General features: G+C 30.5%; 1 protein-coding gene across 6 annotated transcripts in view; it reads right to left on the bottom strand.

Moving 5' to 3' along the window:
- Positions 1–15,638, bottom strand: part of LOC129971598 (transcription factor Sox-6-like) — a 726,789-nt gene that overhangs the window by 43,648 nt on the left and 667,503 nt on the right. For all 6 annotated transcript variants that reach the window (XM_056085520.1, XM_056085521.1, XM_056085518.1 and 3 more), the window contains one exon: positions 12,735–12,906. In XM_056085520.1, coding sequence (XP_055941495.1) covers positions 12,735–12,906 — 172 coding nt within the window. The remainder of the gene's footprint in view (positions 1–12,734; positions 12,907–15,638) is intronic.

Below are 15,638 nucleotides of genomic sequence, written 5' to 3'. Positions count from 1 at the left end.
TTTTAAATTAATTTGTATTAAAAAATTGTTATGTTTTCTAAACCTCAAAGATATTCGTTAAGGGTTTTGATATTAACACCTTTGGCGTTGATCATTTGTCAAATTTTTTATATTTCATCGTAAGAGTTGGACATGCCTTATGTTCATGCATTCAAACACAGTGATATAAAAATTACCATAAGTTTGAAGTATTTTTAAAAATCCACTTAAAATCGAAATCACTATGTTGAACACGAATAATCTCTTAAATCTAAAATTTATGCTGATGCTAATGGTCTTATTAGATAATTCCGTATACTTCAAACAATGTTTATAAACTGAATCAAGATTCCACATATTATGGCACGGAACAATACTGTACGATTGTAATAGTATGAAAACTTCTATAATAACTATTCGAAAATACATAATAAAATAATTTTATTAAAATGTGGGAAACCATTCAGTAGAATTTCTTTTTTTTTTTTTTTAGTAATCACAGATTCTTCATTCGCTTAATTAATTTCCGATTCTATAGGTGCGGAAAAAAATTGCAGACGCTCTTTTTTTCATCTGGAAAAGATGAAGGGGAAAAAAAAAGCATTTTCAATATTATTGAAATATACATTACGATTTTTTTTAAAAAAAATAATCAAGTCACTCTCGGATCAAATTCCAAGACTTGCGTAGCTGAATGAAATCGAAAACCGTTTTGAAACAATTCTCTACTTTATGTTTCATACAAAGTAAGTGCTGCATAAATTTTCAAGTAACCTTCTATTGCATCCCAGCATACTTCTGCCAGATAATTTATAATGCACAACTAATTTATCTTGAGATTTATAATCTTCTGATCACCATCAGTCACGCCATTTAAATAATTCAATTTAATTATAAAAATATAAGGTAACTCCTTCAAGGGAGCAGACCCTCCATTTGAGCAATGATGAAGTACATGACCACAATTTACAAAAACTAAAAAGATAACCCCAAAAAAAAACTGAAAAAATTCCCTTTTCTTCACCACCAGAAACGTAGATGATCATCCATCTTCTATATAGATGAGTTTCGTAGTGATTTGGAATAAAATCGCTGGCCTAAGGGCATGATAGGGCAACTATATTAATAAGACAAGTGACGTGTACAGAAGATAAATTCAGGCAAGAGGGTAAGGGCTATACAGCACCGGAGGGAGAAAAGGGTTTAGGCAGTCCTAAGTAACCCAGGGGACCCCTACGGAGATTCACACAGTGCCGAGACAAACGATCTTTCACTTGCTTACATAGTTTTCTCTCGGCAGACAAAAACTAAATGTTAACAGATGTAGAGGAAAAAGATTTTTCTTCGCTCGAAAGGAAGAAAAGAAGGGAAGGACTCTCTTTATCATTTCAGAAGGGATTCGGTGGGGTCACAGACGGTTGAGGATTCGCCGTTGGTGTCATTCTACCGCAATCCGCTGGCAATAGTTAAAAGTGTTGGAAAATATATAGCGACTAACAGCCTTTGACTGCAAATCAAGAAAACAAAAACCAGCACATAGGAATGTGTCTTTTTGATTTTCTGATTATTTTCATAGTAATGTACTGTAGCTAAATGTCTTCTTTAAAATCTAACAGTTGAGGATTCGCTGTTGGTGTCATTCCACCGCAATCCGCTGGCAATAGTTAAAGTGTTGAGAATATACAGCTACTAACAGTTTCTGACTGCAAATCAAGAAAACAAAAACCAGCACACAGGAATGTGTCTTTTTGATTTTCTGAGTTATTTTCATAGTAATGTATTGTAGCTAAATGTCTTCTTTAAAATGTAACAATTGAGGATTCGCTATTGGTGTCATTTCACCGCAATCCATTGGCAATAGTTAAAGTGTTGAGAATATACAGTGACTAACAGTCTCTGACTGCAAATCAAGAAAACAATAACTAGCACACAGGAACGTCTGCCCTTAATTTTCTAAGTTATTTTCATAGTAAAGAATTGTAGCTAAATATTTTCTTTAAAATATAAGAATGTTTAAATTGATCAGGAATTCTTAGCACAAAAAAATTATTAGCATTGGCGTATTATGGTATTGGCGGTATTAGTCACAAAATATTAACCTTATCAAAATATAGCATTTTTACTGCAATCCTTGACTAGTTAGTTGGCGATAAATCCATTGGCATTCAGTTAATAATATTCAAAAATCGAATTTGTGTTTTAGACTCATTTTCCCCAATCGATTGGAACAAAATTTTGACACATAACTACAATTGTAATAAGAGGAGGGGGGGGGCATCAATTTATTCAAGTCATTACGTCTTTGAATTATCACATATAAATGTTTCTGTAACTGCAGACAGACAGACGAGCAATTCTTTGTCGGATTTGACTCAAATTTGAAAGGTCTGTAGTATATAGATGTTAATTCATTGTACCGGATTTTATCTATCTAGCTATCTTTGTTTTGTAGTTGTCGTGTTAAATTATATTCGAACAGGCTGACAGACAGACAGACACTGGATGGATTTTGCTTAAATTTTGATAAAAATCGACAAATTTTGTATAAAGACAGTGTACTGAATTTCATCCGTCTAGATTAACCGTTTTTTAGTAACATTTGTCACAGACAGACAGACATTTTCTAAAAATATGTTTTTCGAATTCTGGGAAGTCTAAAACGTGCGATATTCATCAAAATCTCGAATTCGATTTTTTTTAACGATAACTATACCTTCTCCATACCACATATACGAGAAAGTAAAAAAATAAATAAATATCCATTAATAATAATAAAAAAAGAAACAATATATTTCTATAAAAGCGATAATTTAATTAATAAAACAAATTTATGAGATTTTTAAACTGGTATATCCTAACATTCAAGTAACATGTATTTTTTTCTTTTTGCAAAACTGATTCTATATTACGAATTCACAAACTAACAGACATTAATTCATTATTGGGGCGTTTTTCATAATTGGCAGTTAACAACGCCGTCTCGTGAACAAACAAGTAAATCCTCGCACAAGCATATTGGTGGAAGGTGCGAGTTCTTGAACGCCATCAAACCTCTCGAAATAAACCGAAGTGGCGTTAGATAGAGCCACTAGAACACAATGGGTTTTCTGGTGCCATATTTGGGCGTTGGGATTGTCTTTCACGCGGAAGAGCCATTGTCTGGAACAGCAGCGGGAGTTGTCCTCTCATTGATCAATCCCAGCTGTGGAGTCGAGGAAGCAATAAAACGTCCGCCACCTTGCCAATAAATAGACAATACACTTTGCAGCCCAGTTGGCATCCATCGCAGTGATTTTTCCAAACATATTTCGTTTCGCAGTGAAATGGGTCCCAACAGATGAAAGTTTTCCTTACGTTTGTTTGTCTATGTCAACACAGCATTCAACTGACTTCAACATAACAGAATATTCCTATTTATGTATCATTGATCCTGAATTATATCTTGTGGAAATCGAATTTGAAATAACCACAGTTAATATGATTTAGCTATATAATTAACTAGTTGTGGGAAAGAAGCAGCAATCAATTTGGAAGTTTATGGGAAACTTATTCCATATGCAAATTTAATGAATAAGCGAAACGGTTATTTTTTACTAAATGGAGTAATCATGGACTAATGGAGTAACATTTCGTATAAATTATTTTCAAAATTTCAAAGCAAATATTTTTTAAATTCAACTTTTAATAAATTGAATTATAAGTTTCTAGTGTAGTAAATTACTTAAAAAATATAAACAAGCAAAACAATTTTAAAAAAGAGGCGAACGAAGAAAATTTTTATTTTTACATAAGAGAGGGGGAGGGGAATGTTATTTGGGGAACCTAGTTCATATGCAAATTTAATGGAATAAGCGGAGAGTGATAGTGGTATTTAGTGGAGTAATCATAGAAGGTATTTATAGTTTAATGATTTCAAAACTTCAAAGCAAATAATTTTTAATTCAACTTTTAATAAATTGAATTATAGGATTCTGGTGTAGTAAATTACTTAAAAATTATAAAATGATAGTGTAAATGAATATAAATAAGTAAAACATAGCTTTAAAAAAGTGGCGGACTGCGAAAATTTTTATTTTCACATACAGGAGAAATGTCCTTTGGGGGAAACTTTTTCATATGCAAATTTAATAGAAAATTTCTTACTTAATGGAGTAATTATATATCGTAAATGAATTCGAAACTTCAAAGAAAATATTTTTTAATTCAGCTTTCAATAAATTGAATTATAAGATTGTAGTGTAGTATATTGTTTTTAAAACTTAAATTTGTAAGGTGATGGTATAATAAAATATAAATAAGTAAAAAATAATTTTTTTAAAAAGTGGCAAACAAAGAAAATTTTTATTTTAAAATAAAAGAAGGGGGGGGGGCAGTTCTTTTCTCCCTTTTTCCAATTTCACATTATACACAATAATTTCTGTTCTTCTTTTTTTAAATCAATGCTCCTATCTTGCAATAAGCAAAATCACAAATGGAATGAATTTTTTGCATAATTTCTAGGAAAAGGGCAATAAAGGGTAAAATTCAGGAATATAATTTTTTAATATTGTTTTCACCATAAATAATTATTAGAATATAATACAATATTTTCCTACATTAGACATAAAATGACTCGGATAATCCCAAAGAAGAAAAGAAAAGAAGATAATGGTACGCTAAATACGAAAGGAATAAAATATATTGATAATCCTAACTGATGAGGTGACGAAAAATTCCTAAAAAGTGAATTACGAAATTTTCCTTCCCAGCAAACAATAACAGTTATTTTCCAACTCCAAGCAATCATTTCAGAAGAAGCAACCCAAAAGAAACAACACCATTTTTTTTTCGGGAAAACTCTCATTGTGACACGCAGGCAGGCCGAGCCAAGAAACTTCCATCATCGGAAATTATGAATGGCTCGACGAAAGGAAGTTGAGAGGCGACAACAGGAGATATAAATCCAACCCGTCCCCTTGTGCAACCGATCGTTTCTCGCCAAAATCGGGCCAAGAAAGCTCCTTTCCCAAACACCACAATAAACATATCCTCTCCTGTAAAATACTTCCGACGAGAAAGCACTTATTTTAACGAGACGTGAAACAATAGAGACAGGAGACGAGGAAATTTTTAGACCCCAAACCATCTGTTTATACGATGTGGAATATTTCAGGAATCACTATTTCGAGGCGAGCTGGCTTGAAAAAGGCGGGGAATTTTTCCCTCCTAGTTCTTTTGTTGAAAAGTTAGACGGCAATTAAGCCTCTGCCACCTTTAGTAACGGTAATTTCGAACCCGTGTTTTAATTGTTTCTTCAGTCATTTGTGCAAGAACTACAACGCATTTTCCTGAAAAATTAATCCAAAGTATTCTCCTAGGGTGGAACTCGCTGCTGTTTTTCTATTATTGTGTGGGATACTTACTTTTTTTCCCCCTGAGTTTTATTTTGGAATTTCGGAACTGCTAACGATAACAGATACAGGATAGTCAAGGGTTTATAATTGGGATCCTCGCCAACCGTAAAAAAATTACCTGCCACCATTAGCGGTGATAAAACTGAATAAAATTAGAATTAACCCACAAAAATAAGCGAAAACTAACCAAAGCAGATTTCCCCCCTTCAATAGGTCTGTAAAAATAAGTATTAATGAAAATAAATTACGCGGTGAAAATCACGTCTTAGGACTTGCTAAATGAGTTAGTGTCTTGCACTGTCTGAAGCACATAAATGGATGTCTTAGGCGTTTTTGTATACGATTTTGATACTATTGATACAATAACTTAAAATATGACAAGATATGTAAAAAAGAAGCACCTTTGCCTTATTTTGCCCAAATATAATGCAACTGCTAAATTTGTTTGTTTGGTAACTTATTTGAAAAGTCAAAGATTTTGAATACATTCTACTGACTGCAAATTTCATATTTTAGAAATTTATAATTACCAATCTTTATATAAAAGATATAAAGATAGGTAATTTTATTTCAGTAATTATGCCTTTTCTCGTATTAATGATGATTAAAATAATCTGCTATCATTTAAAGAAGCTAATAAAACCAAAAACAATTTAAGTCCCTCCGCATTTTTAAAACATGTTATTGGAATATATATGATTATATTAGGTGCTTACATGCATTTTAATCAACGACATCTATGGGTAAACATGCGAATTATCTATATAAACGACAACGGTTTTGGATTTTACCAATTTAGTATTATTGAGTTATTCAGTATATAAAGACCCCAACCATAGAATGTTTCAAAATGTTTGTTTGTTTTGTTTGATTTGAAGAAATCTGCCGCTGAAGTCCATCAGACACTTTTAAAAACTTATGCTCCGCCATATCCAAATCATCGGTTTTGGTTTGAACGATTTAAAGAGTGGTGATTTTGATGTCAAAGACAAAGAAAGGCCTAGAGGATGATTTAAAAGAATCGAAGACAATTAATTGCAAGACTTATTGGGCGAAAATGGGAAAAAGTTGTAGAAAAATTTGGAATGGAAAAATTTTGATGGAAAATATTTTGATTGACATATATTTTACCAATTTTTCTCAATAAATGCCTTTTTAAAGTGAAAAAAAAATGATCAAAATACATGCAAGCACCTAATATTAAAAATTTATACATCCAATGATTCAAATTCGATTCCTTCAAAATTGTGTTCACTTCTTAGAAAGATAGTGGAAAAAATATTAGTAATGTTTTCTTTGTGGATCATTTCGCATTAAAATAAAAATAAAATGCAAAGACGCTTATACTCATTTGCCCATTAAGATTTTTTTATTTCAAATTTTTTTTTTTTTTAAAAGAAAGATTTTAAAAAAAGGCATGCCGAAATGAAACAACATAAAAATAATTATAGATATCTTCATTTTCATTAAAAAGCATTATAATTAAACTCATTTCATCAAGAATTTGTGTGTGTGTATTTTCATTTTAAAGAATTCCTCTATAATTAACAGCAGTCGGCAATGTTCAAAATATGAAATTAGTTGATGAGGGAATAATATTAATGAGAAAAAAAAAATCGCGCCATGCATATAAGAAGTCAGCAATTAAAATCATTCTTGCTTAAACTTTCGCTCACCACGAAATTAAGACCACGAAGGGAGTAATCTACGAATAGAACATGTTAAACCTCATTACAATTTTCAACTGAATGAAAATGAATCAAATTAACATAGATAAGAGCGCGAAAAAGTAATTTCGACAGAAAGGAGTTCTTTATTTGTAAATGAAAGAAAAACCGTACATTGTAAACCGAAGCGATATGCATTACTTTGTAACAAACTACTTCGTCTCAGTAATTAATCGTGCGCTTCGTAGCTAGTTCTTGATCTCGATAGAGATTGCATTAATGTGTTAAACATGAAAGTGAACAAAATTACTTTTCAAAATTTTTTTAACAAACAAAATGAACGATAACCGAAATTCCAGTTCAGGCATGATGTACTTCCTTTTTTATAATTCACGACTGGAGCAGGCGAATCTTTTTTTACTGAAAGAAATTCAAGCGCATAGGCCAGTTACAATGACGCCAAAAATAAAAATTGAATCTGAAAATAATATGTAACATTGTGAAAGATTTTTAAAAAGAGAAGTATTTCAACAGTAATTTTAAGACTAAAAACTTTTTAAATCAGGCATGTATTCTTGTACGGGTAGAAAATACTCACACAGCGGGAGTGGTTTTCTTAAAACTTTCTCGCATACTCTCTAATAAACTTGTCGTGTCAGAGAACCTCTTACATGGAATTAGCTTGTAATAGTTACGAAATATTAACTTTTGGAGTGTATTTAGCATTTTTACTGAATATTGTGTCATCCTTGGCGAGATATTTGGCGATTAACCCATAACATGCGTTAATAGTATCCAATTGTGATTTAGACATATTTTTCTCAACCAATTGAAACGAAGATTTAACACAAAACTGCACTTTTAGGCACAAAATCCCATGCCAAATTTGATATATTTAAGTCATTGCATTTTTGAATTACTTCGTTTACATGTTTCTGAAAGTGCAGATTGACAGAGTCAACCTGTAATTGGATTTGACTCAAAATTTGATAGATATTTAAGTTATAGTCAAATCTGTGTACCAAATTTTATATGTCTAGCTATTTTGTCTCCTGCTTATTGTGTTAACTTATATTCGAACATCCTCTAAATAGATTTCATTCAAAATTTGATAGAAATGTGCAAATTTAGTGTAAAGACCATATACCAAATTTTCGCCGTCTAACTCAAAGCGTTTATGAGTTATCTTTGCCACGGACAGACAGATATTTTTCAAAAATATGTTTTTCGAACTCCGAAAGGTTTTAAAAAAAAAAAAGTAAATTCGTTAAAATCTCAAGTTTTAATTTTTTGACGATTACAATACTTATTCTATACTATGTACACGAGAAAATAAAAAACATCTATCTTAATCAACTGCTTTAAATCAGGATTTTGTGGCAAAACAAAACCGAACCAAATATTTTGATTATAACATTGGATATATTGATATAGACGCAATTGTTCTTATGTCTCCTTACATTTCCATCACCCCTCTTCTACAAAAAGAATAATAGTCACATTCAACAAACTTTCACCACAAGCGATAAAATCTCCTCTCATCCTCCTTCACAAGAAGATTCAGCTCCAACAACTTTTTATAGCAGTGAAACTTGGAAGTATTTCTTTTATTTGCCATGAGAATGCAAAGGATTGCGAACACAATGAACCCAACGAACGACGCTCTCTTTCAGTTCCAAAAATTGTATAAGATCTAAACACATGTGTTCGCAACCTGAACCATCAAGTATCACCCAGACTTTTTGAGCCCCGACAGCGGAACGGTAAATTAAACTACCTTCCTTTGTGCGAAGCGTTGGAGACCTTGTGTGGGTTTGAGCGAAGACAAATGTATGCGCGACTAAAAAGTGCAACATTGTCTTCTTCGCACGGCGTTGAAAACACAAGACGACCTCGACACCATGTATCACTCCAGATTTATTGGGCGAGTAATTTTCGGCGTCGGGGAAACCCGAATCCAAAATGCATCCAAACGAAGGAAAGAAAGGGGTTTCCTATAAATTCACTAGCTAGACCCCCAGCGGAGGATTTGCCATTCCCAAGGGTTGCAGTCGGACGACAGGGCGATTTGCCAGCATTCGCTTAGTTGGAACTATTCGTCTGGGGATTATCTTCTACGGCAGATTTCAAAGCATTGGAACAGAGATTAGGAACAGCCAGGAAACACATTATTATTTTTTTCTACCATTATTCTGCGTTGATCATCCCGTGCAATGTGTGTGTTGGACTGAGATCCTTATAATAAAAGTTCCCTTAAAAATTGAGTCGAATCTTTTTGTCGTGAAGATTACACCACTAGCAAATTCTAGAAAAGTTCTTGCACAGTAGTAAAATTTTGATTATCTCTGACGAAAATATCTTAAGGAAATTACACTTTCAATTTTTTTTTTTTTTAGAAATAAGAGTTACAATCAGATTGCTTTTGTCAACGAAAGTATCACCAAAATAATCCTTGGCATAATAATAAAAGTTCACAAATGCTTAATTGGATAGGGAGGAAGAGAAGTTAAGTCCTATTATAGAAGTGTAAAATTACAGATAGTTGATGCTAATGCAATAAGCAATCGATTTATATGCCCCACCATATATTTGGAGGCACTCCATTTTCGTCCCCTGAATTTAAAATCGGAAGAAATGTTCCTATATGTATGCTCCTATACACCAGAGCTTGAAACCGTACACTCAACAAAAAAGAAACACGTCACAGAGGATATACGCCGAAAATAAAACGGAAGGTATATATCAAAAACAACAGTATCTCCTCCCTCCTCAATGGTACGAACCATTAGACCTGTTGCTGGGACAGTTTTGAAGGGAACTTGACGATTTACTGCCGCTGGTGGGGTCGACTGAAAGGCGAAACTGTGCTGGAATTTTTTGGGTGTCCTTTTACACAGAACTAGACGAAAATTACAGTATTCTTTACTATTATAGCAAACAGCTTCACTTAGGAATTTACGGGCCGAAATTTAACTATTTAAGCTTACGTGAAAAACAAAGAGAATAATAAAGTAAGAATAAAAAATACTGTAATAATAATATAAATTATAAAGAAAAAAATCTGTAATGAAATTATAAGAACATGCTAAAATCTATTAAAAAAGAAGCAACAGAAGATATAACACAATAATTCTAAAAAATGGTATCTTTTACAGAACTGCCTTAGAAACGAGAGAGAAACGGGATTCTTATATTAATAAGAGAGATAATGTGTTGAAACGAAAGTCAAGAAAAATAAATTTAGAAAAATCTTTGTACTAAAAAAGTGGATAGTAAGAAAAGATTATTGTAAATATAGAATCATGAATGAGTTAATTAACTGATGAGAGATGAATACAACTTAAGAAACAAACAGGAAATGCGATACAATCTTGCAAGGTTAAAAACGATTTTATTTAAGAAGTGCAGTATCGTCACTACGCTAGATGGAACTCATCTCAAGAGTAAAATAAGATCGGAAAAAAATATGAAAGAACTTTTAATAACTTATGAATGAGTAGAGTTGAAACTCAACCATTCGAAATTCTTAATTTCATACAACGAACTCGTAGTAAATGTAACTCTAAATAATATCGAAATATCGAATATATTTTAAAAAGTTTTCTTGAACTCTAAATTTGCCAAACCTTAAAACAGAAATTTAATGAAGAAGCATGGATTTTTTTTCGATGTTTTTTTCTAAATGAATATGTTTTAGTTTTACCCAAAAAATTTCGAACAATTATCCGATTTTTTTTGACATCTTTTTATAGATATTCTTTATCATTGCATTAATTCATCAATTTTGAATTCAGTAAGAAGTCTAACAGATATCCCAAAAAATCATTTTTTGGCATCTTTCCAAAGATATTCTTTATCATTGCATTAATTTATCAATTTTGATTTTAATAGGAAACCTAATAGATACTTTTATTCAATGTTTTTTCAAAATGAATACGCTTCAGTTTTATCCCAAAACTCATTTTTTTGGCATCTTTTCACAAATATTCTCAATCATTGCATTAATTCATCAATTTTGATTTTAGTAAAAAGCCTAATAGATACTTTTTTCAATGTTTTTTTTTTCTCCCAAAATGAATACGTTTCAGTATTATCCAAAAACTCATTTTTTTGGCATCTTTCCACAGATATTCTTTATCATTGCATTGATTCATCAATTTTGATTTCAATAAAAATCTAATAGATATTTTTAAAGTTAATTCATTCATGGATAATTTCTCTTTAAATATAAACAAACTAGTTATAATTTAAAGCTTCCAATTCTTTCATTCCAAATGATGAGACGTCACGCAGCTGTGCACTGCATTAACAACAAATAACTCTATGGTGCCGAAGCGTTGATAAGTACTGTAATTTTAGATTGATAGCTACTTTGATTAATGATTTTCTCTCATTGCTGAGGGGCAGGAGAATTTTTGCGCCATACCAAGCAAAAGGGGGAGCCGTCTGGCATGAAGGACACATCCAGAAAATGCTGGGTGCTTGGACACGGCAAATTACAAGAAGCATTTCGCGTAGCATCGGTGGTGTGAGCTCACCAAGAATTTCTATGCACCGTGAACTCCCAATATTCACCATGAATTTCCGTAACTCGCTCTTCCTCACATCATTCCCTTGTTCTTCTTCCTTCAGACCCTCCTTCTGGTAGAAAGGGAAAGATAGCTTGCGTCATCTGTTTAACAGATGCAATATATCGCTGAAAACAAAAGCTACAATGCGGCGAAAAGGCTTTCAATTAATTTGTATGAGTTTTCATTTACGTTTATTATAGTATTAAGAATTCCATTCTTAAAACTATTAATCGCGAGCTAAAATATTATCGATAATACACAAGCGTTGGGACAAGTGATTCTTGTGCTTAGATGCTTCAAACTTAACGTTTAAAAAGAATTTTGATCGTAAATGATCTCGGTTTACAAACGATAATTCAAATTTGACAAACATAAGGATATAAAAGACTAAATATATTTCAATATTATTTTCTATATCGCTAAAATATTAATTATTTTCTTATTGATAAGATTGTGGAAAAATCTGCACATAGATCAACAGATGTTCTATGTTCCAATTTATCTATATTCGTTAGTAAAACAAAGCAGTAATTATTGTCTATTAATTTCTTGTTTCGTTCAAATAGTAAGAATCGACTATTTCAGCCTCAGAATAATGTTTAAATAAGAATTTTAATGGTGCATCAAACAAGAATAAAAATAACCTATTAATGATAATTTTACTCTAAGAATACTATTTAACTAAGATATTTTCGTTAATGGAGAAAAGTGGATTCGAACAAGAGTAAAAATTATCCATCCATAATAACTAATAAACAGTTTGTTGTGGTTATATAACTCTACAATTTTCTCTTTTGATACAACAGATGACGTTGCTTTATTAATATTAAAGTATATTTCCAACGATTCTTCTTAGGGGATTATTATTTGATGGTTTTCTAAATAAGTGTCGTGTATATTCGTGTTTTGTCTTGTGAAATGCGGAACTTAGAAAATAATTAAATAACTGTTCCTGAAACTCGTCTATTATTTTCATCTGTCTCATAGTGAAATTATAAAGAATCCCATCCCTCTACAAGTTAATATGAACAAAAGATCGGCATTTCGAAACCACCTAAATTTCCAATAACGGGAACCAATAGTGTTTTTTCAAGAGCAAAAGTGATAATAGCAATTATTTGTACCTCTTGAATCATCTGTTCCTCTTCCAATCGGGCTTTCACTTTTTGTAATTCGTTGATGAGATCGGCAAGGGCCCTGGATTTTTCCTGGCTACTTATTTTGTCAGACATGGTCACTTTCATGTCTTCGTTCTCCACCAGAACGCGCTCCGTCCGCCTCTCTTCAGACGTATCTCTAAAGGGAGAAAAAAAAAAGTACAAAATAAAGTACTATTCTATTAATGAATGTTCTATAAATAATTGATAATGTTGACTTTGTTAACAAATCATTGAAAGCAAGACTAATGCCGAGCACCTTTTTTAATTACTAATGTCAGTAACTTTATAAAACATCAGTTGCAATATAATTATCACTTTTGTATCATTTATAGTACAAAACAATGATTTATTATAACACGTATAGTTTTAAACCAGAAAATTATAGTAAATTTCAAGAAATTATAAGAAATATATTATAATAATTAATGATTACAATTTACTGCAAGTTCTTTTTTTTTTTTACTTTTTATTATTTTACATATTTATATTATTTTTTTATTATTTTACATTTTTATAAATAGCTCTTGATAAACTGAAAAGAATATATATTTACAAAGAAATGATTTGAAATAAAAATGGTACATGTCAGTGTGAAATGGATTTTTTTGTCCCTTTGAGCATGTAAATTCGACCCAATTTAGAATAATATTAAAGTAATAAATGGTAGTTTTCTTATATCTTACAACTAAATATCCAGTTACTATTATCATTCTAAGCTCAGTCTCTCAATAAAAACATTCTGCGTTAGGTGAATCTAGAATATTTAGTTTGGATCAGTAGATTTTTATGCTTTGAACTCTAACAGTCGATGCGTTAATTTAATTCCCATTAAAATTTGCATTTTAAAATAAGGAAAAACAAACAGTCCAAATGAAACTCAACGTACAGACCATCAATTTATACCAGTTTTAGAAATCTATACTTCTGACAATAGAGAATTCTTAATCGTAATTAGATATTAGACAAAACAACATTTATACTTCAGAAAGTTAGCAATTCAACGACAACTAAGTTTTTTTAGTAATATATCTTTAAAATTCTTTTCTTAAATCTAAATGTCAAATTTAAAACATAATACAAATCTTTAACATTTACCAATGGTAATTTTTTTTAAAAAAAAAGCTACTTTGGAATAATTCTATATCAAAACATTATAAAAATTTAAATAATATTAAGAATTAAAAGTTGGCTTTTGAAAAATATATAGCATAAAATAGATTAATCATAATTCAGAGACCCAATAACATTAAATTTACCAACTTTTCATTTTAAATATAGTTTTAAAAAAATCATTCAATCAAAGAAATAAATTTATATCGATAATGTTTGCAAAATTTTCGTTACGGACACACTTCTTATTCTTCTATATTATTTCTTTTTCTTTTAAAATCTTATTTTCGGAAGGAAATAGATTTTCGAATAATATAAAAATTGATGCATCAAAATAAAGTATCAATTTATTCAATAATTTTTATTAGTTTCAAAACGATACTTTTTTTTTTTTTTTTGCAGAAAAACACATAAAATAATCAGGTATGTTTAACGTTACAATGGAATAAAAATAATTATAATCGTTTTTAAAAAATATTAATATACTAATTTGAAAAAAATATACTCAGATTTAAAGTGTCTTTCGAATATGATGATTTGCCTTTTTTAAGAATAAATTCTGTATTCATTTGATAGTTTTTCCTTCTTTATAAGGCACTAAAATGGTCTGATGCCACATAAACTCATTCCTTTGTTTTGCTGAGATTTGACACAATCGAACAATAGTTTAATGGAATTTCTTGATGTAATGTACACTTTCTTCTTTCACATTATAATTTATCTTTGGCCTTTTTTCGTCCTAGTTTATTGATAATCATTTGGATATATTCTTAAAATTAAAATAAAATACGAAATATTTTTTAACAAAAATAAGTTATTTAAGTTTTTGATTTTCGGCATGCAGGTTAGCAGTATTATACATTTAAAAAAAAATCAAATTACATCGTGCATTCTTTATTTTTTGGTCACATACTTTTTACACAAAAATTCGGTACTATTTTAAGATTTATTTTCTCTAATCAGTATTGTGCCCTATCGTCATTGTCAATACAAATTGAAAATAAAAATTTTCTTTACTGCATTTGTTTTATTTAAATCAGTTAAGAGATTTTCAACATCGTATCCAGCCCCTGCCGAATTTTAAATTTAGTAAATGAGGTTAAACATCGTTTAAATAAACGATTAAAAATTATTCTTGCAAATTCATAAGATACCATACTGCACTATAAAGTAGAAGAAGAAAGCTTATCAATGCTCATGGCTATTTCTGAATATGATTTTAATGCACTTTTAAGAAACCGATATATATATATATATATAATCAAAATAAAATAAATTATGCCTAAAATTATTTATTTCATTTCGTATAGCTAAACACTGCTACGCACAGGAACACATTCTCGAACCGTCACTCATACCTTTATGTGAAGTGAATCAATCCCCTATAAAATAACAGTTACCAAATATGAGAATGCAATGAAACTCGATGCAGAAGTGCTGAAAATAATCTACATTTCTTTTTAAAGCAAGTATTTGCAATTAACTGTCCTCCTTTTTTTTAAAGATATACAAAATATCTATATATTTCATACAAGTATCTTAAATAAAACTTTAAATTCATAATTAAATGAAAACATATCATCCAAATCTTCCATAAATCATTCAAAGTCAATGGATAACTTTTATCCACAATTTTTCCGGATCTAGAAAACTTACTTCCATGTTCCTGCAGTTATGTTCCTGCATATATAAGAATTTTCATTTTAAATTTAAGTTTGTGCTACAGTAAACATTTTCTGTGAAAGGTTTCAGAGAATT

The sequence above is a fragment of the Argiope bruennichi genome, chromosome 6 (genome assembly GCF_947563725.1).
Source record: "Argiope bruennichi chromosome 6, qqArgBrue1.1, whole genome shotgun sequence".
NCBI lineage: Eukaryota > Metazoa > Arthropoda > Arachnida > Araneae > Araneidae > Argiope > Argiope bruennichi.
This window is presented reverse-complemented; position numbering and strand designations above follow the sequence as displayed.